This window comes from Gopherus flavomarginatus, chromosome 7 (genome assembly GCF_025201925.1).
Source record: "Gopherus flavomarginatus isolate rGopFla2 chromosome 7, rGopFla2.mat.asm, whole genome shotgun sequence".
Classification (NCBI taxonomy): domain Eukaryota; kingdom Metazoa; phylum Chordata; order Testudines; family Testudinidae; genus Gopherus; species Gopherus flavomarginatus.
Genome location: NC_066623.1, coordinates 87965844 through 87989007, shown reverse-complemented (window position 1 = coordinate 87989007; position 23164 = coordinate 87965844). Strand labels below are relative to the sequence as shown.

The window sequence follows — 23164 nt, the reverse complement described above, 5'->3', positions numbered from 1 at the left end:
GTGCAGGCTGATATCTCAGTTGCAGGGTTATACACTATTTCAGTTGACACTATTAGTTACTGGCATAGGGGCTGTCACCACTACTAATGTTACTATGCCTTCGTATGGGTCCACTCAGTCTGAACCACAGATTCCCCCACGAGAATGTCTGCAAAGGAAGCTGATATTGCAAAAACCAATGTCCACCATCTCTAACTAGGTATAGATTTCCTTCCCTTTTCCTCCTCAGATATAAGAACCAAACTATTAGACAGCACTCAAAAGTGTACAAAGTGCTTCACTGAAGAAGTGGATGCTTGGTTTATGAATCACACATTTGGGGGGTGTAGAAACAGGTGTAGCTGCAATGCTGGTTCTTTTTTATTTTAAACAGCTTTGACTATTTTTGCTTTCATTGTGTATATTTGCCTGATAAATGGAAGGTATCTAGTGTAAACATAGACAAATATTAAGAAAGAATAGAACTCTGTGAAGAATTCTAGGATCAATGAGATAAACTGTATAGATCTTTTAAAGGGATAGGACCTCAGGCAACCAGAGTGAAGCTCAGATTGTACTTTGTTGATTCAGAAAGCCAGTACATGTTATATTCAGTCATCTAGACTTGAAATATCTACATTATTAAAAATACATATGTGTACATTTTTCTTTTTAAATCTGCCACTCTGTTGTCAAGCAGTTAAACACTGAACACAACACTATCTTCTGTTCTGGTGATTTTACAAAATATCCCAACTTTTGTTCTCCCTCTGCTGCCCACCTCATCCTCTGCCATGGAGTGAAGATTCTGCTGCTGGAGGAGAAACCCAGTAGCATCCTCTTTCAGCTGCCTCTGAGAGGAGCCTGTTGAGATGAGGCTGCTGCTTCAAGAAGGCTGATGCCTCAGACCCGTGGCCTGGAGATGGGGGAGAGCTGATTGCTTGGCCCCTTTTCTAGGAACCCCGGAGTCTACTTCTCCTCAGAGCCCAGGTGAACGTGGCTGTTCTGGCAGGGAGGCACTGTACCCCTCAGACAAAATGAGAACATGAAAACAAAGTAAAACTGGCAGTGTCAAAATCAGACACAAGAGGGCAGATCCTTTAGTTGGAATAAACTGTGCTATGGCAATTTACACTGGTTGAGGATCTGTCCCAACATGTCTGACACAAACTCACAAAAAGCAAGGAAATGTAAAGTTAAGCCACCTCACGGTACATACTTTCTTCTTGTCTTCTCATAAGCACACACCTTACTGTGACCACAACTACTGCACACCACTGATTACACACCACAACTTGAGCACTGCCCCCCCTATACCCTTTCTGCACACATGCCTTTACCAGATTATTTTCCCCTGCACTGGTGGTTGTGGATGTTTGGTGTAGTAGTTAATTGTGTTGGGAGAGGGAAGTTTGGCAAATGGGCAGTTAAATGGGAGTGACGGATGGTTGCCATCCTTTGCTGGGGAAGGGAGAGTTAAGCAAATTCAAAGCACAGAAAAACTAAAAGTGCATGAAATTTTACACCCATTGGTCACCTACTTTTAAAGAGAAGCAAGAATTTATTTCCCCTTTTAAGCCCATTTTAAAATGTAATCCTAACTCCTGATTTGCTATGAGGTGCCTCCAGAATAACAGAAACTATACTGCAGATTTAACAATGGAAGCATTCAGCGATGAGCTGGAGGGCTCACAGGGGCTCCTTGCTAAAATTCTGTCACCAAATGGAAGGGAGTTATGAGGAAATTTCCCCTGCTTTAGATGGGGTCAACCCTTCTCCACTGATGATTGTGCCAACTTTCAGGCATTTAAAAAAGCAAAAAATCCAGGGAAAGACAGTGTGGACCCCCCTTACAGGCTCCCTCCCCCATTTCAAACTATAGGAACTGAACACGCCACTTCACTATCAGTTCACTTAGTGCAATTCTCAGGACCAAAGCAGAAACATTTTCAGTGAACCGCATGTCACGTAAGCTGCTTTGCTAAGCAGTGATTCTGCTCTGGCTGTGGTTACGACAGAGGGTTATTCCTGAAGTGAGCAATGAATGGATTCTTGGCCCATGTATCCTCTCCAAGAATACACACCCGTGGCTTCCATTTAGCCAGGGAGAAGGAAGAACAACTTAGTAGGAGCCCTTTGTTTGAATATTAGCAGCACATGCCCGGAGACATCACCACGTTCCATAATTATCCCCAGAAACCACTCCACCCGCATATTAATTTCCATTAACTGTTGTGTGGCTCTGATTATACCTTTCCTCTTTAGGTTCTGAGAAAAATACTTCACTGGATTACTCAGCCCCTAATTTTATTAAAAGTCATGAAGCTATCAGTGCCCAGGAGCTGGTGGTACAGCATTGTCAGCAGTTTACCTAGTCTGTGTGCCAGGGAGAAAGAAGAACAACTTAGTGGGAGCCCCTTGTTTGAATATTAGCAACACATTCCTGGAGACATCACCACGCTCCATAATTATCCCCAGAAACAACTCCACCCACATATTAATTTCTATTAACTGTTGTGTGGCTCTGATTATACCTTTCCTTTTTAGGTTCTGAGAAAAATACTTCACTGGATTATTCAGCCCCTAATTTTATTAAAAGGCATGAAGCTATCAGTGTCCAGGAGCTGCTGGTACAGCATTGTCAGCAGTCTGCCTACTCTGTGTGATTTCTCACCGCAGGAGATCAAGAACAGCCCAAGCCTAACTGTGTACAGCACATGATGCAAGACTTGCTTTTTCACAACATCCTTCCTACAATGACAAGGCTACAGAAAGTCCAGATTCCATAGATACAGATAGAAAATGACAGAGAGCAGGGAAAACGAAATTAAAAACACAAGGAAAAGTGTGGGGAAAAATCTAGCAGTAGAGAGTAGAGACCATTCAATATACTATGATCCCAAACTGGATCTTCATACCTTGATTAGGTACTTTATAAATATCAGTTTAGATTAGATAGTTTTATACTGAGTTATTGGACAAAGACACCTGTACCTTCATGGTCAGAATGGATTAAAAGACCAGTTCTTCCAGGCTGTGAGCAAAAAGTCCTCAAAACCTTTCTGGCATTTGCTTGAGGGCATGTATACTTGTACCCTATAGAACATACTACTTATCAGCTCAGGGATCCACCAAAGACATTTAAGACTTGGGATCTATATATGAGCTAAATTTGATCATTTCTATTTTAAGTAGGTTGAATTGTTGAGTATATATTTTTCCATAGGGTTTTTAATTCATTTACCTAAGTGTAAAGCATCTTCTATATTTATATTAGATATATGAGGTATGTTTTATAAGGTATATTTGATGTGTTAAATGTATTTAATGAAATTGTAAAATAATAAAAATGAGCATAAGGAAAAAAATTATCCAACTTGTTGTTGACAAAAGGTTAATGTACAGTGTAAGTGATGTCAATGATGCCTGTTGATTTTAGTCTTTCTTCATTGTTTTTACAATTCTGCTGATCTTAGATTTGCCCATGAGATATTTGGGGACAATGATGAGTTTCTTGAAAGATAAGTAAAAGTAAGGAATGTGCTCCCATCCAACTGACCAGTTTGCAGTGCTGGGACAAAGTTAAAATAGTGCAGGCTTCTAAGAGCAGAATATTGTCCTCACTGCTACCCAGGACCATCCAAAGCTGGGTGTGAAAGGAGGCAACTGTAATTCAGATTCCTACCCGCTGTTCATTGCAGAAGTGAACAGAGATGTGAGGGGGATGGTGGTGGTGTGTGTGTTTTAAGTCACGTAGGAGGCATTTTACAGTATTGAAACTTCACTGGAGTGTGATGCAACTCATTAGAAGGGACACCCCTCTCTTAAAACCCAGATTGGCCTCCATCCCAGGCTGAGACTGGGAAAACTTGCTTTCTGTAATTTGATGGCATCAGAAAAGTTGACTCATGACAGTGGAGTGATAGACAATGTTATTTATATATATTTTTAAAGTCCTTCAATGTTTAAAGATTCTTGTGTTCTTTTGAGTCTCGCATCTCTTGTTTTGGGTCATTGTCCTGCAATTGTGTCCCAGATTTGGGCTTTGGCGACTGAGAGGTGTGAATACTTTCTGAACTGCCTGTGATATACTCTAAAACTCAGAGGGCAGCAGCTTAAGAACATCCCCATTATAGAACAGTCCTATAGAATATAATAGAGATGAAACCAGCATGGTTCTATAGAGATGTAATAGGGTTCTGTACAACATATAGACTTAATGAATGATCTCCCTTCCATTGGTGCTGCAATATTATCTGTTCCCCAATCTCTGAAGGAGGCAGGTCATTCTCGATACTGACTTAGCAGCCCTGAATCTGGAAGGATTTTCTTCTCCCTGCTTTCCTCTCTGGCTTTTAAGGGTAGCACGGCAGAATCAGGATCAGGAAACCACTAACTTCTACTGTGATCACCGTGTGCGCAGGAGAGAGCAGTTACTACAATTGTTCCCTGCTGCCCAAGAGCCCTGCCTCCCTTTCTGCTCTGCAGTCATCTCTGCAAGTGTAACACTGACAGACCTCGGTTGACAGCAGGCAGGATTGAACTGGGGACCTCTGGAGCTTAGTGCATGAGCCTCTACCGCATGTGCTAAAAGTCAACTCTAGAGCAGACTCATTTATTTCTCTCTTTAAGTAGTCTTGGTGCCACTAGATGGGACAGAACACCACACCTAGGAGGTGTGTGGGTTACACAAGAAGACAAGGGATTGGGGAAATGAGAGTGAAGAGGAGAGTGGAATGAAGAGGAGAACTCAGGAGATGAGAACTGGAGGAGGAGAGAGCAAGTCAGGGAAACAAAAACAAGAGGAGAAGACAACTGATGGAGAGAGAGAAACAAGAGGATGGGAGTGAGGTTGCAGGAGGCAGGAGAGGTGAAGGGCCAATAGCAGTGGAGGTGGGGAATGAGAGTGAGAGAGCTACAGAGGGTAGATGGACAATGTGGGAAATAGAAAATCAAAGAGTGGGGAAGAGAACAAGATGGAAAGGGGAGGCCTCCCTGAAGAGGGGAAAATGTAACAGAGAATCCAAGGAAGGAGTGAAAGGAACTGAACCTGGGAAGAGAAAGTGCTCTTGGGGCTGGAGAGAGCAGACTCAGAAGGGGAGCAGAAGACCCAAAGAAAAGAAAAATGAAGGCGATGTACAGGGTGGTGGGGAATGGCAGAGGTTAGAGGTCATGGGGCAGGATAGCAAAGAACCAGAAGAAGTAGAAACAATTAGCACTAGCTGTTTATTGCACTTTCCTTCCCTATAACTCACTGCACTTAACAAAAATGGTTAAGAATCATTCACCCTATTTTAATGATGGAGAAGCTTAGGCAGAGAGGAGATTACAATGAAAGACATAAACTTAAAGTAACTTGTGCTGCTAAGTGGCAGATTCAGAGGTAGAACCCAGACCTCTCCAAATAAACTTCTTGGAGAAAGAGAGAAAAGGTTTCACATGGAGAAATAAATACAGAAATAAATACCTGAAAAGAATGTAAGATCAGAAAAAGCTAAATGGGGGGGGATGACATCAAGAAACAGGAACCAAATCAACTGAGGTATAGATAAAATTGTCTAGAACCCCAAATCCTCCTTTTTATATTTGCAAGCACCAGTGATAATTGAATTTGCTAAAAATAAGAGGGAAAAGTCCATGACTTAAATAGTGACGCAAACCAATTCATTAGCATGAACTTAGATTGACCCAAAAGTAAAATCTTGTAATAATAAGCTTAAACCCGACAGATAGGTTTTATAAACATTCCAGTGACAGCCGTTGGTTTTAAAGAAATAAAGCACTCCCCTGCAGTGTTTTGCAACTCAAATGTTACTTTCATTTTCAGATTCTCTGCTGTAACTTCATTTATTTTCACTGCCCCAGCTGAGAGAAATGCACAAATTAAATAAAGAGCACAAATAATGATAAGCAAGCTGGGTTCTTTACATTCTTTCATTTGGGCATTGTTAGTAAATGCCTTTGTTTACAACGGGTAGCTTTTTAGGTTACAGATAAAAATGAAAGTCAGGTTATAAACACTGCTGTTTAGAAGTTTTATCTTATTTCATCTTATCCTCCTAACACATTCTTTTCCACTCAATTTTAGATGCTAAATAGGTCAAGTTTAATTGCCAATGAACTATGTTGCTAAACTGATTTGATCGCTTTAGAGTAAATAGGTGAACACAAAAATATACCTTAACATTTAACATCACTGCTTCTCACTGCATTGAGAGAACATTTGTAAAACTTCTACAAACTTACTGGCAGGTGACAGACTGTAGGCTGCTGCATTGTTAGCTCTTGGATGGCTGAGAAGAGTAAAGCCACTACAGCAGCTGCTGCACTATAAGTGTCATCTTTATGTCAGAGGAGGAGCAATGATGGAGGAGTTGGCTTCACAAATGCAAATATTTCACAATCTATTCAGCCACACAACATTTTTTTCTGCCCTGGGCAGAAACTTTAATGAAAGAAAATATCTATGACAAAAAAGAAAGCTAAAGCCAAATATAGAGACAAGGGGGCTGATCTAATCTAATTAAAATAAATGAGAATTTACCCTCCATTTAAATGGGAGCAGCACTTCAAAGACAATGCAAACACTATTAAAAATTCCAAGAGTGAAATCCTCACTCTGTTGCGATCTGTGACACAAGCTAAGGTCTTGTCTACATTGGCAAGTTTTGTTGCCAAAAACTGCCTTTTGGTGACAAACCAATGATAGTGTACACACTGCAAGGTCCCTTTTTCCGAAAAAAAAAAAGAGGCCTAGATTTGGTGACAAAAAACTTTCATCCCTGTGAGAGACTTTTGTCTTTCCCCCTCCCTTTATGTCAACAACAGCCAGTGTAGACACCACAGGGTTTTTTTTCGATTTTATTGGCCTCCAGAAAGTATCCCACAATTCCCATGCTGCCGCTCTGGTCAGTGGTTTGAACTGCGCTGCCCTGCAGCCAACCTGCCCCTCCCCCTTGCAAGCCCGTGGAATTTTAAACCTCATTTCCTGTTTGCTGGCTTCCCAGAGGAGTTTCCCAGGTGAGCATGCCTGGCTATCGCCCCAAACGCACTCCTGCTTGGACCACCTCTGAGTTGTTGAATTTGATCAGTATATTTGATCAGTTTCCAAGACGTACTTGTTAATCCTCTGCCGCAGATTCCAAGGGATTGCAGACTTGTTAGTTCCCCCATTGTAGGAAACTGCACCATGCCATTTAACAATCACTGGAGCTGTGACCAAAGTGGCACATAGCTGAGCTGCATATGGACCAGGGTGAAAGCCGCAAGCATTCAGCAGCTGAACCCTGGTTTCCCTGGTCACCCTCAGCAGTGAGATGTCAGCCAGCAGGTTAGCCGCCTGTGAAAAAGTGTGAGATAATTTTAGGATGAGTCCCCTGCAAGCTGTGACCTTTTTGTCCGTATGTACAACTGTCTTCCCCGCATTCCCAAAACTCATCATGATTGGGGTGCTTGCAGAGCTGTGTGCCTGCCTAGAATCTCACCAGAGAGAATGTGATTTCTACTAGGAAAATACCCTTTTTATTAAAATATTTCAGTCATTTGCTGGAATGTAAGAATCCTTCTTCCGTTCAGCACAGACCTGGAAGAACACACCACACACACACACCCCGGACCGGTGCGGCAGATAAGAAAAAACCCTTGGCGCAGTGAAGACTTGTTCCCCGAGGTTATATAGCAGGATGAGAGACAGACCAGGGAATGGAAAGAGTGCTGGGAAGCCTAAAGGCAGGACAGAAAAAAGAATGCTGCTTTTGGTAGGCAAGCGACAGAGCGTATGATAAAAGTTATGGAGAATTAAACAGAGATGCTCAAGTCTCTGATACAGCTGTAAGACTGAGCAGATTCGAGTTTGAATGGCACTGCAGCAGATGCACAATTCTTTGCAAACCCCACCCCCCCCTTTGCCCACACATTCCTTTTCACTTCACAGCACTCCTGAGTTTCCCCATCACTCCACCCCCTCTCACAGCTTGCACGATGATAGCTGGAGCTACACACAGTTGTGAGGTTTTACCCTTTTTAACAATAAATAAATGCTAAGTTATTTAATAGTACAGCATTTTTATTCTGTGTTCTACAAAAGCATAGAGCAATCAGCTCACTCTCAGGAACAGGTTCCTAAAGCATTGTGTTGCACGCATCTTGGGCCCCAAAATTGTACATGAATGCAACAGGGAAGTAACTCCAAAGCAGGCACGTGTTACTGCCCCTCATTGTCAAAGTGGTTCCTCAAAGCCTCTCTGATGTTAATAACAGCCCTCTGGGCTCCTCTGACAGCCCTAGCATCCGGCTGTTCAAACTGCCTCAGTGCTCCACACCTGAGCAAACATTTCACTCTTAGATTCACACAGATTATGCAAAGTGCAGCACATGGTTTTGCCCATGGGAATATTATCCTTGGTAAGGTCTAGCCTGCATTTAAACACCTCCAGCAGGCTTTCAAATGGCCAAAGGCACACTCGACTGACATGCAGCACTACTCAGCCTGTTGTTAAAATGCTCCTTGCTGCTGTGCAGTTGTCCTGTGTAAGGTTTCATGAGCCAGGGCTGTAAAGGGTAAGCAGGGTCTCCCAGGATTACTATGGGCTCTGGTGAATCACAGGTGGTGTTTCACTGACATCAACGTGGGATGGTCAGGAAAGGTGCATGATGTGCACATCTTTAGTAAAACAGATTTGTTCAGAAAGCTGCAATCAGGGACTTTCTTTCCAGACTGCAAAATAATCACTGATAATGTTGAAATGCCAATAGTGATCCTGGGAGACCCAGTCTACCCCTTGCTCCCATGGCTCACGAAGCCATATGCTGCCCATCTGGTCAGCAGTAAGGAGCAGTTCAACAATAGGCTGAGCAGGTAAGAATGGTGGTGGAATGTGCCTTTGGGCATTTAAAGGGTTGCTGGCGCAGTTTGCTCACTAGGTTAGGCCTCAGTGAAAGCGTAGTTAAGGAACCCAGAAGTCACCGTGAGTAGTGGATCACATGCTGTATTGTTTGTGGTCCAAGCACTCGTAATGAAAACTTCCCCCATTTCCACTAGGTGATCCTATGTGATCTGAGTCTCCTGAGGATGAAAGAGCAGATGCTGTGAGCATTTGGGAGCAGACCTGGTCCTTATGCTGCTATGCTGTGTACTGCAATGATGCCAGCAGAGCTAATACTGGAGTGGTGTGGGAAAGTGTCCTACCATGGTGGAAGAAGACAAGACAGCCCTCCCCAGAAACCTTCTGCAAAGGATTGTAGAGTGCCTCCGTTAAAGTTTCCTAGAAATCTCCATGGAGAATTCCCAGGCCATCCCCATGCACATAAACAGTCTTTTCCGAGGGCACCCTCTGCGTAGCTGGAATGGCCACTGTGAAGCAGATACCCATTGCACTTCAATTTTTCTTCAGATTATAAATATACTATAAGAGCATGGAACCCCTACAGTCTGACTGGAATTGCATACTCACCAGAGGTGTCTTCCCTAGCATCACGCTCAGCCACCATGCTGTCCTGTGACCGGCTGGGCTCTGGGGTTAAAAACAGCTCCTGGCTCTCGGGGAGAATGGATCCACCACTCGCCTGTCTCTCATTCTCCTCTTCCTCATCCATAATGTCTTCCTTGTTGTTGCCTCAGGTGACTTGGGACTCAGACTCCTGGGAGATGTACATGCTGCCTTTGGGTGTAGTGGCGGGGTTGCTGCCAAGAGTCAAATGCAGCTCATTGTAGAAGCAGCATGTCTGTGATGCAGAACCAGAATGATTGTTCGCCTCCCTTGTCATCGGGTGCACCTGCCAAAGTACTTTGATTTTCACACAGCCCTGCTGGATGTCTCTGCTGTATCTCTTCTTCTCCACGCCCCATGTGATCTTTTCATAGATGTCTACATTTCGTTTGCTGGATTGGAGCTGTGCCTACACAGACTTTTCTCCCCACAGACCAGTAAAGTCCGCCTCCAGATTGGTGCATTTTTGGGGTGTTGTCACCATGATCAGCTGAGCTCGCAAGCTCTCCACACTGCTCAAACAGAAAATGGAAATTCAAAAGTTCCCAGGGCTTTAATAAGGGATGAACTGTCCTGTGTACCTGGCTGCTAAGCAGCAGAGTTGAAAACTATCTCCAGAGCTGTCACAGCAGAGCACTGAGAGACACCGCTTGGAGGTCAATTCAGTTGATTTACGCAAGGCTGCATCTACACCACCTCTCTGTCAGCTCATCAACATCAAATTAAGTGTTCTGTCTCTCACAGAGGTGGAGTAATTAAGTTAACATTAGAGGTGAGTTAAGTTGGTGGAAGGTACCTGACTCAGCCATGCTGGCTGCTAGGAATGACATCAGAGAGGCCCTATGCACGTGGGGTTTCCTTGGTTCTGGAGAGAGGCAGGTTACTCTGATGCTGAGCCATGTTGAAGTTCAGAGGGGTGCATGTCCTTTATCTGCCCCCATTACCATAGTATCTGAGCATTCCACAAACATTAATTGTATTTACCCTCACAACACCACAGGGAGGGAGGAAGGAATTATGAACCCTATTTTGCAGATGGGGAACGGAGGCACAGAGCAGCTAAATGACTTGCCAAGGACACACACACTAACATCTCCATCCAATGCTTCCCACTGGCACTTCCCTCCTTTTCGGGAACCATCCTCATCCACTTTTCTTCTTGCCCAGTTCTTCTGCAGGCCTTGTTCCCAGGAGCTGTGCAAGGATAAATTGGAATGAAGATCTGTGGAGGAGTCCTTGGGAAAAATTCAAGGGCAGAATTTTCTGCTCATTTGAAAGATCTCTCCACCTTCCTGAGCATCTCTGTGGGTCCCATCATGCAGCAGGCATGGACAGCAAGGAGAAATGTGGAGGAGCCCAGCTCCCCCTCCTCTGCTAAAAGCACAGTTAAAGTCCCCCATCCTGTGCTCCCCCTTGTCCCATTCTCTTCCCTATGTCATGCAAGATGATACAATGTCAAGGACACACACACTAACATCTCCATCCAATGCTTCCCACTGGCACTTCCCTCCTTTTCGGGAACCATCCTCATCCACTTTTCTTCTTGCCCAGTTCTTCTGCAGGCCTTGTTCCCAGGAGCTGTGCAAGGATAAATTGGAATGAAGATCTGTGGAGGAGTCCTTGGGAAAAATTCAAGGGCAGAATTTTCTGCTCATTTGAAAGATCTCTCCACCTTCCTGAGCATCTCTGTGGGTCCCATCATGCAGCAGGCATGGACAGCAAGGAGAAATGTGGAGGAGCCCAGCTCCCCCTCCTCTGCTAAAAGCACAGTTAAAGTCCCCCATCCTGTGCTCCCCCTTGTCCCATTCTCTTCCCTATGTCATGCAAGATGATACAATGTCATCACCGCATGATGGCAACACCCACAACTACTTACAGCCAATAGAACTGTTGAGCTCCCCCTTCTATTGGACTTTACTTTAACCACTCGCTACAGAGTCTCTGTGTGACCTCTTCTGTCAGTGCAGTACAGGAGGGGACTCTTTGGGGCACCCAGAAGGCCCTTGTTAAAATTCTGCCACCAAATTGTGTGAGGACTGGGACGATTTCCAGGCCCCTTAAGGAGTTCTCTCTTCCCTGGATACTATTAAAGCTTTTCCAGAGAGATTTGTGTCTCTTGCTCATAAAATACTTCTGAAGAGCTAGTACTATTTCCTTAGAATGAGCTTGACTCCGCTCTGGCGGTATTTATTAAAAAATGCTTAGGGCAGAGTACACCTCATCTGTCTCCCCTATACTCCTTTCAAATGAGACGTGTTTCATATGGTGCTGCACTATCAGTCCACTTAGTGGAGTTTTCAGGGGGAAAGTACAAACATCTCCAGAACGAGTTTGCCAAGTGCTGCTGCTTGCTAATTCAAAGCCCCCATGTGCTCCATAGCAAGCTTGACCTAAATTATCTGGTAAGGCCTCCAAGTTTCCCTGGGGGCTCCTGCAGATTCAGTGGCATCTTTAGATACATTAAAATGGAGGCTATTAATGAAATAAATAAGGGAATGAATACTAATATCAGTGCCTCATCCCTTTGGTTATTTAATTTGATATTAGATTTCATTTGTTTAGTGGACTTTAAATGTTTAAGTTTCAGTGTGCTGCAGGGGTGGGGGGCAGAGAAGGGACAGGGGTGAAGTAAATATCAATTTTTGGAAACGGTTACAAATAAACTGACAATAAAAAGGCAAAGGTTAATAAAAACAAATGAACAAACTAGGCAGGGGAAAACAGTTTTAAAAACAAAACAAAATTGGGGTGAAAACTCTAAATGTATAACCCATTAGTGAATATGCATAATTGTATGCTGAGAATTGAGGAGAGGAAGAGCTGGATATTTCTGGTGCATTGAAAGGTGTGTGAAGCAGTTTGGGTTTTCATGGTCAGCTAAATGTTTTGCCTAAAATAAATTATTAGTGAAATAGATAACAATATTAAAGCAATAAAGGTGTGAGATATACAAGTGTTGCTAAGAAACTCATTTATTTCATGGCCTCAGTCTCAAAATGATTCTTGGTTACATAAGGTTGATACCACTATCACATAGCAGGGGTCGCCATTCACTCCCTCCTTTGGTTCCTCTTACATTTGCCCTATTTTTGAAAACCAAATCCAAATAAAACATATCTACTAAAAATAACAGCCACAAACTAATATGGATACTTCATAAACTTCATAAATACAGATGTCTAGACTGGCGGTTTGGGCATTGGACATCTGTCAATAACTACCATCTGATTGTCTGTGGCTTTTTGCTCATGTGGCAACTTCTTGTTCTCCTAACAGGTCCTGGATTTCCTGAAGGGCAAGTGTGGCTTTATATGTGGGAGGCAAATGCCAGTAACTTTCTGTTAGTGGTAATTAGGTAAAGCTTGAGCTTTATTAATAATTACATGTGCATTACATGTGCACATTAGGAGCTTTACATGTTTCCATAAATGTTTTACACTGTTTACTACCTTTCGTTATTTCAGTATTAGTATTAATGTCAAAAAGTGTACCTGGGACTTTACAGACACATAAGAAAGGTCCTGCCACACTGAGTTTACATTTTAAATAGACAACACACAAACTACACAGAGAAGAGCAATGGGTTATACATTTAGAGTTTTCACCCCAATTTTGTTTTGTTTTTAAAACTGTTTTCCCCTGCCTAGTTTGTTCATTTGTTTTTATTAACCTTTGCCTTTTTATTGTCAGTTTATTTGTAACCGTTTCCAAAAATTGATATTTACTTCACCCCTGTCCCTTCTCTGCCCCCCACCCCTTGACCGTCATAATTAGCCTGATGCAAACACCCAACAGGGAAAATTTCAGTGTAAACAGTTACAATTTGAGAAAGTTATGAGCCACTGAAAATGAGATCTTATGGGAAATGTAGACAACCTTAACTCTAGGAGGTACTGTCATCTTCACCTATAATTCCCCCACAGAAAACTTTAACATAGTTAAAGAAACTCTGTTAAGTTGAAGATGCTATAGAAGCAATTAAGTCTGGGAGACTCCATAAGACACCAGGAACCAGTTAAGAATGGATTAGAGGGAATCAAAGGAAACAGGCTAATCAGATCACCTGAAGCCCATTTAGAACTGGCTGGGACTAGTTTAAAAGGAAGCTCCTTCAGAGAGGCTAGCTGGTGGGAGCAAGAAGGTGTGTTGTGGAAAGACTGGAAGAAAGAAGGTGTGCAATGAAAGAGCTGGGAAGACAAGGGCCTCTGTTTGGGGAAGTAGCCTAGGGAAGGTCAATAGCTCCGATAGTATAGGAAAACTACTTGTTGTCGGTGCCATTAGGGTTCCTGGGCTGGAACCTGGAGAAGAGGGCAGGCCTGGGTTCCCCCAGCCTTCCCCAAACCTCTGCAAAAATGCTCGCTGAGTAGGAAGACAGGGACTAAAGAGGGGTCTTACACCAAACCCATTGACTGGCTGATGATGATGGATCAGTAAGCTGTAAACCTTGCCTCTAGGAGGGGAAGAGCAGCTACACTGAGGGTCCCAGAAAACCTCCGAGGCAAGCCCAAGCCACCTAGAAGCATAGAACCTCCTGAGGAAAAGCTGGAGCTCCGCTATAGTGGGCAGAAGGTCCCTCTCAGTGGAGCCACCCCATACTGCTGTATCAAGCATGGCTGGGAGGAGAGGCAATGGCTGCTGAGTTTCCACTCAGAGCCAGCTGCGGTGAGGGGCTGGTCTCCTTGGTCTCCCCCCACTCTCCCCTTCACTGCAGTGCATCTCTGTCAGAAGTACCAGAATGTTGTTCCAGCTCTGGAAAAAAGTGCTAAACGCCATTGTGTTCTGGCACCACCTGAGTACTGCTGCAGAGGCAGGCTTGGAAACTATGATCAAGGAAGTATTTGCTGTTGTTTGTTTCTACTGTGTTCAGTGAAACAGGACTTGGTGAACCATCTTTGTAAATAAGTAGGATTGCACCAAAGAAATAATTGGCTTCTACAGCAATTTCTCCTCCTCACCAGAATAACCTAACAAGGCTCCAAATATTGGCTAACCATTTCACCCAAAGAGGCAACAATACAGTTACTTTAGAACCTTGTAAAATGTATGAGTTTTTTTTCTCAAGTGTGCACTACTTTGCATGAATTGACCCAGGGCACCATTTGCCATCGTGTTATCCATTTGCCTAGTGTGCTTAGATCTCCCTGAAGTTCCTCATAATCCTCACTTGTCCTGGCTAACCTAAATAAGTTTGTGTCACTTGAGAATTTTGCAAGTTCACTATTCATTTCCCTTTACAAATCATTACTAAATATATTAAACAGCACAGGAACTAATAAGGAAATTTGAGGCATCCCTCTATATTGTTTTTATGATGAAAATTGACCTATTAATCCCACTTTTTCTTTCTCCTAGCTATTTTTTTTATCCATGACAATATTTAACTTCTCACCCAATCTCTACTTGACTTTTTTTGCAGCCATATGTTTTGTTGTTTTATTTGTAGTAATCATCTGTACTACAACCAACCACCAAATACCCATGGAGTGCAGTTTGGGAACTGTTATTCTAGAAAAATAGCCGAAAGCCAACACCACCAACAAAAAGGTAAATACAAAGCTAATCGGTTTTTTAAATGTTTATTAACGTATAGACATTTTTGTCTTAATTGTTCATTTGAGGATAAGGATCAATGTTCTATGTGAATGATCAAGTCCTCGGCTCAGAATTCTCTCCTTATCTTCCTCTTGAAATTGGTATTTTGGACTGTTGAAGATCCAGGGCACTTTGCATTTATATTTCATTCCTAACCTATCTATTTCAAAGTAATTAAATAAAAAAGAATAAACAAAAAATATCAAATTCTTGGTTCATTGCTCTAATCCTTGTTAAAGCTGTACAGTAGAACCTCTGAGTTAAGGACACCCCTGGAATGTGGGTGTCTGTAACTCAGAAATGTTCATAACTCTGAACAAAACACAGCTATGGCTCCAGCAGTTAACACACTGGGCCTAGTTTCAGAGACAGCTAGGCAGGTTACTTGCAGACAGCTTCTTTCCGGGGCAAGCTTGTTCCCATCCAACTGGGGTGAGGGGGATGGCGGTGAAAATAGTGTGTCCCCATCCATGTGTGTGTGAAAACAGCACATTCTCCTGGTCTGGGGAGCGATAACCGCACTCACAGTTTACAGAAAAGCAGAGGAAACCCCAGTGCTGCTTCTGTTCCAGCTGGCAGTGGGGGCTCACAGCTTTGTCTGTGAATCTCAGTGTCTTCAACTCCTTCTAGCTATAAGTGGGTGCCTCGTACGTGGTGGTGGTGGGGGTAGCGGTAGGGACAGGCAGCCCAGATGTGCCTACCTTTAACATGCAATACAGGCACAGTACAGTATTTGCTTTTTTGTCTCCTTTGCTGCCTGATTGGTTACTTCTGGTAACCCATTCTTTTTCAGCCTGACTGTAACTCACTTCCAAGTACTTTAATCTGAATTGTGGTAAAAACACCAGAAGCCATCAGAACCTTATCTATGCTACAGCGCCAATTTATGTCACCACTGATGCAGCTTAACCACAGGTAGCATTTATGGGTTTTCCCCAAAATATTATTATGTGTAGACACTGTCTAAAGGTCAGTTTATTCCATAAATGATGCAGAACTGGACCAGTCGCTTATCAGTTAACCCAAAATGAAAGTCCCAATGTCTATCCTTATTACATGACCAGAAGCAGCTTCTCCCATAGCATCAGCTAAATCTGACAGTTACAACTCTGGGATAAGTGGTATTTAGCATTTGTGCTAATCCTAGTTACAAGACCACAGGACCCAACAAGCTTATTGGAGACATTGGCTGGTCTATACTAGCGGTAGGTCGATGCAAGGCAGTTTATGTCAACCTATGTAAGTGTTTACACTACAATTTTGCTCCTGCTGACGTAACTGCCCCATTATGCTGACTTCATAACTTTACCTCTACAAGAGGCATAGAATCAGTGTCGATATGATTAGGTTGATGCAATGTCAGTGTAGACACTGTATTGCTTACATCCATTGTTACCAGCTCTCAAAAGTCATACTACAAAGCCCTGCACTAACAGTAAAATAGATACAAGCACTCCTGGTGAGGATGCACACCACCAACACAAGGAGTAAAGTGTAGACATGGACAAGAGATGTAATTACTGAGGCAGCTGTATGCTGATGTACATTACATCGACTTAGTTTTATAGTGTAGACATGCTCACAATGTCTCTATTACGAAATGTTTGTTTAGCAGTAGTTTGTTTTAATTCATTAGTTAGGGTATTTACTAAAGTATTGTGCCCTTGTTAGTGAGCTGATCATATTCTTACCAGGTTCACAGTGTCATTTTCTTGTTTTTGTAATTATTTTAATGGCCTCCTCTCTGCTCCAGAAAGTTTTAGCATTTATATACATCGTTGTTGCTTGGTGTAATTTTTGGAAGAAAAGCCAGGGGACATTAGTAGCCCACCCTTCTGTTTTGCTGAGCAGGGTACGGATGTCTTTTCACAAGCATGCAATGAGCTTCTTACCTGTCATCTCGCAGTGTGTAATCAGAGCTCCTGATCCAACAAGAAAGGCATCACAAGTCAAGTAAATCTGTGCATTTTTGGCCTAACACCTTTACTGATGGCAATTCTTATTAAGCCATATGAAATGATTTCTGGATTCCTAGAAACACTCTCAATTCTTTTCCTTTTTGTAATTCTATATCAGATGATTTATCAGTGTAAATAAACACAATTGTTTCTTTCAGGATTTCCTTTTAAGATTATCATTTTGTTCATCCTTATAGCTTTGTATAATACGACAATGAAGAAAACAACTTTTCCTGTATTGATAAGTTTAAAGTATTATTGGAAACCATAGTTTGTGTAAACATGATTTATTTTTCTACGTATCATTGTGTGAAGGCTTTAGTTAGCCATTCCCCTTGCCACTTCTGGTTGTGAAGCCTGTAAAGATTTTCATGGGGCTCAACAGTTGTGGAATCTGTGTCAGGACCAAAATTAGCTGGCATTGCACCAGAATCTGCTTTTTAAAAAAAAGCAACCTCTGTTTAATTTTTCTCTCATTTACAGCTGCAGTAATTAGGAGTAACTCCACTGAAATCTTATGAGTTACACCACTGTAAAAACAGGTCATGACAGGAAAAACAGACCTGAGAATTCTGGCCTGCACCCTTTTTCCACTAGCCCCATATAGGGTTGCCATATTTCTAATTTCTGGTAACTGGACCCCCAAGGTCCTGCCCCTGCTCCCCCTATTCCCCTAACCAGGGCCGGTGCTTCCATTAAGGCAAACTAGGCAGTTGCCAAGGGCGTTAAGATTTGAGGGCACCAAAAAGTGATGCCCCCAATTTTTTTTTACAGTGGTTCCTCCCTGAGCGCACGGTTGCTGCTCCACTTCTCCTGCCTCCCTGGCTTGCAGCACCAATCAGCTGTTTGGCGCTGCAAGCCTGGGAGGATAATTAGAGCAGGGCTGTGTGCGAGGGAGGACGCGGAGCAGAGGTGAGCTGGGGTGGGGAGGTGCTGCATGGCTCCCGGGGTGGGGGAGCCTCAGGGCAGGGAGGGAGCTGCCCTGGGGGTGGGGGCACCTCAGGGTGAGGGGGGTAGGGAGCTGCCACATGGCTGGGGGAGGGCACAAGGTGGAAGTTTCGTAGAGGGCGTGAAACTTCCTTGCACCGGCCCTGCCCCTAATGCCCCACCCCCATCACTGACTGAATCATCTCAAGAAGCCTGCCTGCAGGTAGGAGGCAGTCCTGCCTGAGCAGCAATTCTTGAGCGGCCTGAGAGAGCAATTATATGGTCCCACCCTGTCTCAGAATTTGTTCTCAACTTATTCTGGAGTTTGAGATTAAAGAAGAGAACTTTCAGGGTGAAATTCTCTCCAGCAGGATGAAGCTTAAAAGTTCAGATACTATACAGATAGAATGTGGAAAGGTAAAATTCACCTTCTCCAAACCAGCACCAGGGACACTGAGATTGCTGCTGTGCAGTGACTTCCAAAGCTTCTTTGGACAGGAAAAGCAGTTGCAGCATCTGTATACTAGCTGCCTAGGGCATTAGATCTGCACAAACACAGATCTGCAGCCACCTCAGTTCTATTCTGGCCTCAGATTGGTTAGTATGGAGACTAGTTCCATGACATGTAGAGGGTGTGCAGACACCCCTGCCTGGCTGCTCAGCCAACCAGTGCCCAGCACAACTGCTATGAGGGATGTAAGTAGTATGAAGGACCAGCCCAAGACCCTCAAAACTAATAGTTAATTGCATCTATGTGCAAATATGATGAGACCTGCATGTGTAAGCCCTAAGATTTACCAGCCCAAATAAATCTAAGTAAAAAGATTTGTGGTCATCACAGCAGCCATGGTACAGTTGTAATGGTGAAATAGACTTCATCTGTAACCTTTAACATTTTCAAAAAGGCTTGCTGAACAAACACTCCAAGATGACATGCAAGTATATTTGTTTTCCTTTCGAACATCAAACCACCCATGATTTTAATAAAGCTGTGAAATATCTCTAGTTCTGGGAGCTCTCTTGTTTCATCGTCATAGTAATTAAGCATCTTGGCACAATTTTGTTCCTCGCAGATAAAAATAATGATTTAAAATATATGGTAATTCATCTAGAACAGTGGTTTTCAACCTGTGGTCCATGGACCCCTGGGGGGCTGTAGACTATATCTAAGATGTCCAAAGGGGTCTGTACCTCCATTTGAAATTTTGAGGGGTCCACCAATAAAAAAGAGTTGAAAACCACTGATCTATAATATGGATTTTTATAGATTGACACAAATAAATATCACTTAAGTAATTTGAGAATATGGGGGGGTCTCAGTATTGCAAAAAAGACTATGTCCACAGTGTTCTACAGTTCATTAAAAAAACCCAAACACTACATGGTGAGTTGTGCTGTAAGAAAATAACATGAAACAGTGAGCACATTCTAGAAAATATTGGAAGGAGAAGGGAAGCACATGCCTCTGGCTTCCATTTGAGGAACATGTCACAGCTGGGTAAACATAAACAAAATAAAAAGCTTTGAAAATCATAAGATAGTGTGGACTAGACCTGTGATTATGATGGAGGCATTGTCAAAAATGACATATTTTGCGTTTAGGAACTGCCTTTTATCTGATGATCACAATGTTCTTGGCAAGAAGAATAACTATTAATATCCCTACTTTATAGATGGGTACAGTGAAACATACAGAGATTAAGTAAATTGCCTACAGTCAAGCACAAAGAGAATCAAGTCTCACTGCTAGTTAGAAGACTCAAGAGTCTCAACTCCTAGTCTCCAACATTTACTAAAAGACAAGATTCTTTTAATAATAAACCTCCTTTCACAGCTATTACAATATTTGGCACATAGACCGAGTTCTCTGGCACAAATGCTATACTTTGTGTACAGACAGCTGTAGGTGTCCACATTCACTCACCTGGCTTCACAAGTATTAACAGGGTTATTAATTCAAAACCAAACAATTTATTAACAAGATGACAACTTTAATATAGCCACATTTTCAGTGCATTGAACCATTTATTTTCATTCATATTTATTTCTATGTGGTCTATTTTATATTAGTGTTTTAGAGTCTTTGACATGTAAAGATACAATGTTCCCACGCTGATTGGTTTACAATCTAGTATTTTTCCAATAAATACTTAGCTTATATGTAATGAGTTTAAACTTCAAGATGCTTTATAAAAGGTAAATAATTAATCCTAACCCCCTGCGGGGAGGTGAATAAGTAAGTAAAAATCATTTTATGATGTGGAAACTCAGGCAATGCAAAGTTATGCAACAAGCCAAGATCCCCATAGCAAGGAAGATAACTAATTTTTCTGGCTCTACAGCCTGTGCTCAGACGCTCTGATTACATCAGCCTCTCAAACCACTTAAAAAGGACAATTTACATATAGTAGCTATGTTAAACAGGAATAATTGAAGCATTTTAAATCATTATTATTATTATTATTAAACAAGTTTCAATAAGACAGGCAGTTCTAACTCATTTGAAGCAACAAAGGCAGTAAAGTAAATACAGCAGCTGTACATGGTTCCTTTGTTGTCTTCTGTAAATAGCTGTTTAAAAAAAAAAAAAAAAGACTTTTCCAGCCAGCACAGTACATTATATATAAGCTATCTAGGCCTTTCTCTGCTCCCCTCACACCCAGATTCATTCCTTCCCTACTTGAGTGGGCCTTTTAGACAGACAAAATTTCCCCTCTCTTAAACATATATACACACTACTTCTTTGCTCCCTATATTTGTAAACAGACTTTCCCTTCTAGGGATCCTGATTTCTACCCCAGCCCCACTTTATTTTAACCCGTTAGTTTTTCCCAACCACTGCAGCCTGCCACTGGATTTTAACACAATTCCACTGAGAGCCCACTCTCACACCCAATTCTGCAGGAGTCCCCATCGGTGTGAGGCCATTGAGGAACAAAGAACACAGGCCAGAACCCAACAGGTCCTCCCACAGGGACCTGTCAGTGCGCATGACTCTCTCCCCACCATGTGTGCCCCTCTGTCAAATATACCTTTACAAAAACATGGAGAAGCACAGAGGGACACGGTGTAGATAACTTTAACACAAACCTGTTTTCTTTTTTAAAAACTTGTGATATTTCTCAGCCATATACAACTTGAGAATAGAGAGTGCTGAGAGAAATAGGAGTTTCACTGGGTCGCCTATGCTCTCTGAGGACAGAGACTGGATATTGCTGCTGAGACCTCTGACAAGATGGTAAATTATTATGACATTCTAGGAGTGCAAAGAAATGCCTCTGCAGATGACATAAAAAAGGCATACTGAAAACTGGTATTGAAGGTGCACACAGATAAAACCCCAGAGAACAGAGGCATCAGAGAGGAAATTCATACAAGTCTCTAAGTCATATGAATCATAGAATATTAGGGTTGGAGGAGACCTCAGGAGGTCATCTAGTCCAACCACTGCTCAAAGCAGGACCAACACCAACTAAATCATCCCAGCCAGGGCTTTGTCAAGCCTGACCTTAAAAGCCTCTAAGGAAGGAGATTCCACCACCTCCCTAGGTAACCCATTCCAGTGCATCACCTCCCCCCTTGTAAAAAAGTGTTTCCTAATATGCAGCTTGAGACTATTGCTTCTTGTTCTTTCATCTGCCATCATGGAGAACAGCCTAGCTCCATCCTGTTTGGAACCCCCCTTCAGGTGGTTGAAGGCTGCTGTCAAATCCCCTTTCGCTCCTCTCTTCTGCAGACTAAATAACCTCAGTTCCCTCAGCCTAGCCTCATAAGTCATGTGCCCCAGACCCCTAATCATTTTTGTTGCCCTCTGCTGGACTCTCTCCAGTTTGTCCACATCCCTTCTGTAGTGTGGGGACCAAAACTGGACATAATACTTCAGTTGTGACCTCACCAGCGCCAAATAGAAAGGAATAATCACTTCCCTCAATCTGCTGGCAATGCTCATACTAATACAGCCCAATATGCCATTGGCCTTCTTAGCAATAAGGGCGCACTGCTGACTCATATCCAACTTCTCCTCCACTGTAATCCCCAGGTGCTTTTCTGCAGAACTGCTGCTTAGCCAGTCGGTCTCCAGCCTCTAGCAGTGCATGGGATTCTTTCTTCCTAAGTGCAGGACTCTGAACTTGTCCTTGTTGAACCTCATCAGATTTCTTTTGGCCCAATCCTCCAATTTGTCTAGCTCACTCTGGACATTATCACTATCCTCCACTGTATCAACCCCTCCTCCCAGCATAGTGTCTTCTGTGAACTTCCTGAGGGTGCAATTCATCCCATCATCCAGATCATTAATAAAGATGTTGAACAAAACCGGCCCCAGGACCGACCCCTGGGGCACTCCGCTTGATACTGGCTGCCAATTAGACATTGAACCGATGATCACTACCCGTTGAGCCCGACAATCTAGCCAGCTTTCTATCCACCTTATAGTCCATTCATCCACTCCATAATTCTTGAACTTGCTGGCTGTGGGAGACTGTATCAAAAGCTTTGATAAAGTCAAGATATATCACATCCACTGCTTTCCCCATATCCACAGAGTCAATTATGTCATCATAGAAGGGAATCAGGTTGGTCAGTCATGATTTGCCCTTGATGAATACATGTTGACTGTTCCTGATCACCTTCCTCTCCTCCAAGTGTTTCAAAATGGATTTGTTGAAGATCTGTTCCGTGATTTTGCTGGGGACTGCAGTGAAGCTAACCAGTCTGTAGTTTCTCAGGTTCTCTTTCTTCCCTATGGGCACTAAATATGGGCACTATATGTTTTCCAAACATCCAGACCTCCCCCAATCATCATGAATTTTCAAAGATAATGGCCAGTGGCTCGGCAATCACATCTGCCAACTCCCTCAGCACCTTTGGATGCATTACATCTGGACTCATGGACTTGTGCATGTCCAGCTTTTTTAAACATTCCTTAACTTGTTCTTTCACCACTGAGGGCTGCTCACCCCCTCCCCATACTGTGCTGCCCAGTGACCTAGTCTGTGAAGATCGATGCAAAAAAAGCATTGAGTACTTCAGCTTTTTCCACATCATTTGTCACTATATTGCCTCCCCCATTCAGTAAGGGTCCCACACTTTCCCTGACCACCTTCTTGTTGCTAACATACCTGTATAAACCCTTCTTGTTACCCTTCACAACTCTTGCTAGCTGCAGCTCCAATTGTGCCTTGGCCTTCTTGATTACACTCCTGGATGCTCTAGCACTAT

The 23164-nt window shown here is 42.9% G+C and overlaps 1 protein-coding gene across 2 annotated transcripts in view; it reads right to left on the bottom strand.

Moving 5' to 3' along the window:
* LOC127055946 (uricase-like) overlaps positions 1-6308 on the bottom strand; it is a 32336-nt gene extending 26028 nt beyond the window's left edge. Inside the window, exons 1-2 of one of the 2 annotated variants that reach the window (XM_050963511.1) lie at positions 6226-6286; positions 761-1006 (exon numbers count right to left, since the gene is read on the bottom strand). In XM_050963511.1, coding sequence (XP_050819468.1) covers positions 761-775 — 15 coding nt within the window. In that variant the 5' untranslated portion in view covers positions 776-1006; positions 6226-6286. Of the gene's footprint in view, positions 1-760; positions 1007-6225 lie in introns of both variants that reach the window. The other variant, XM_050963510.1, reaches the window with a different exon arrangement.
* Positions 6309-23164: the final 16856 nt, after the last annotated feature.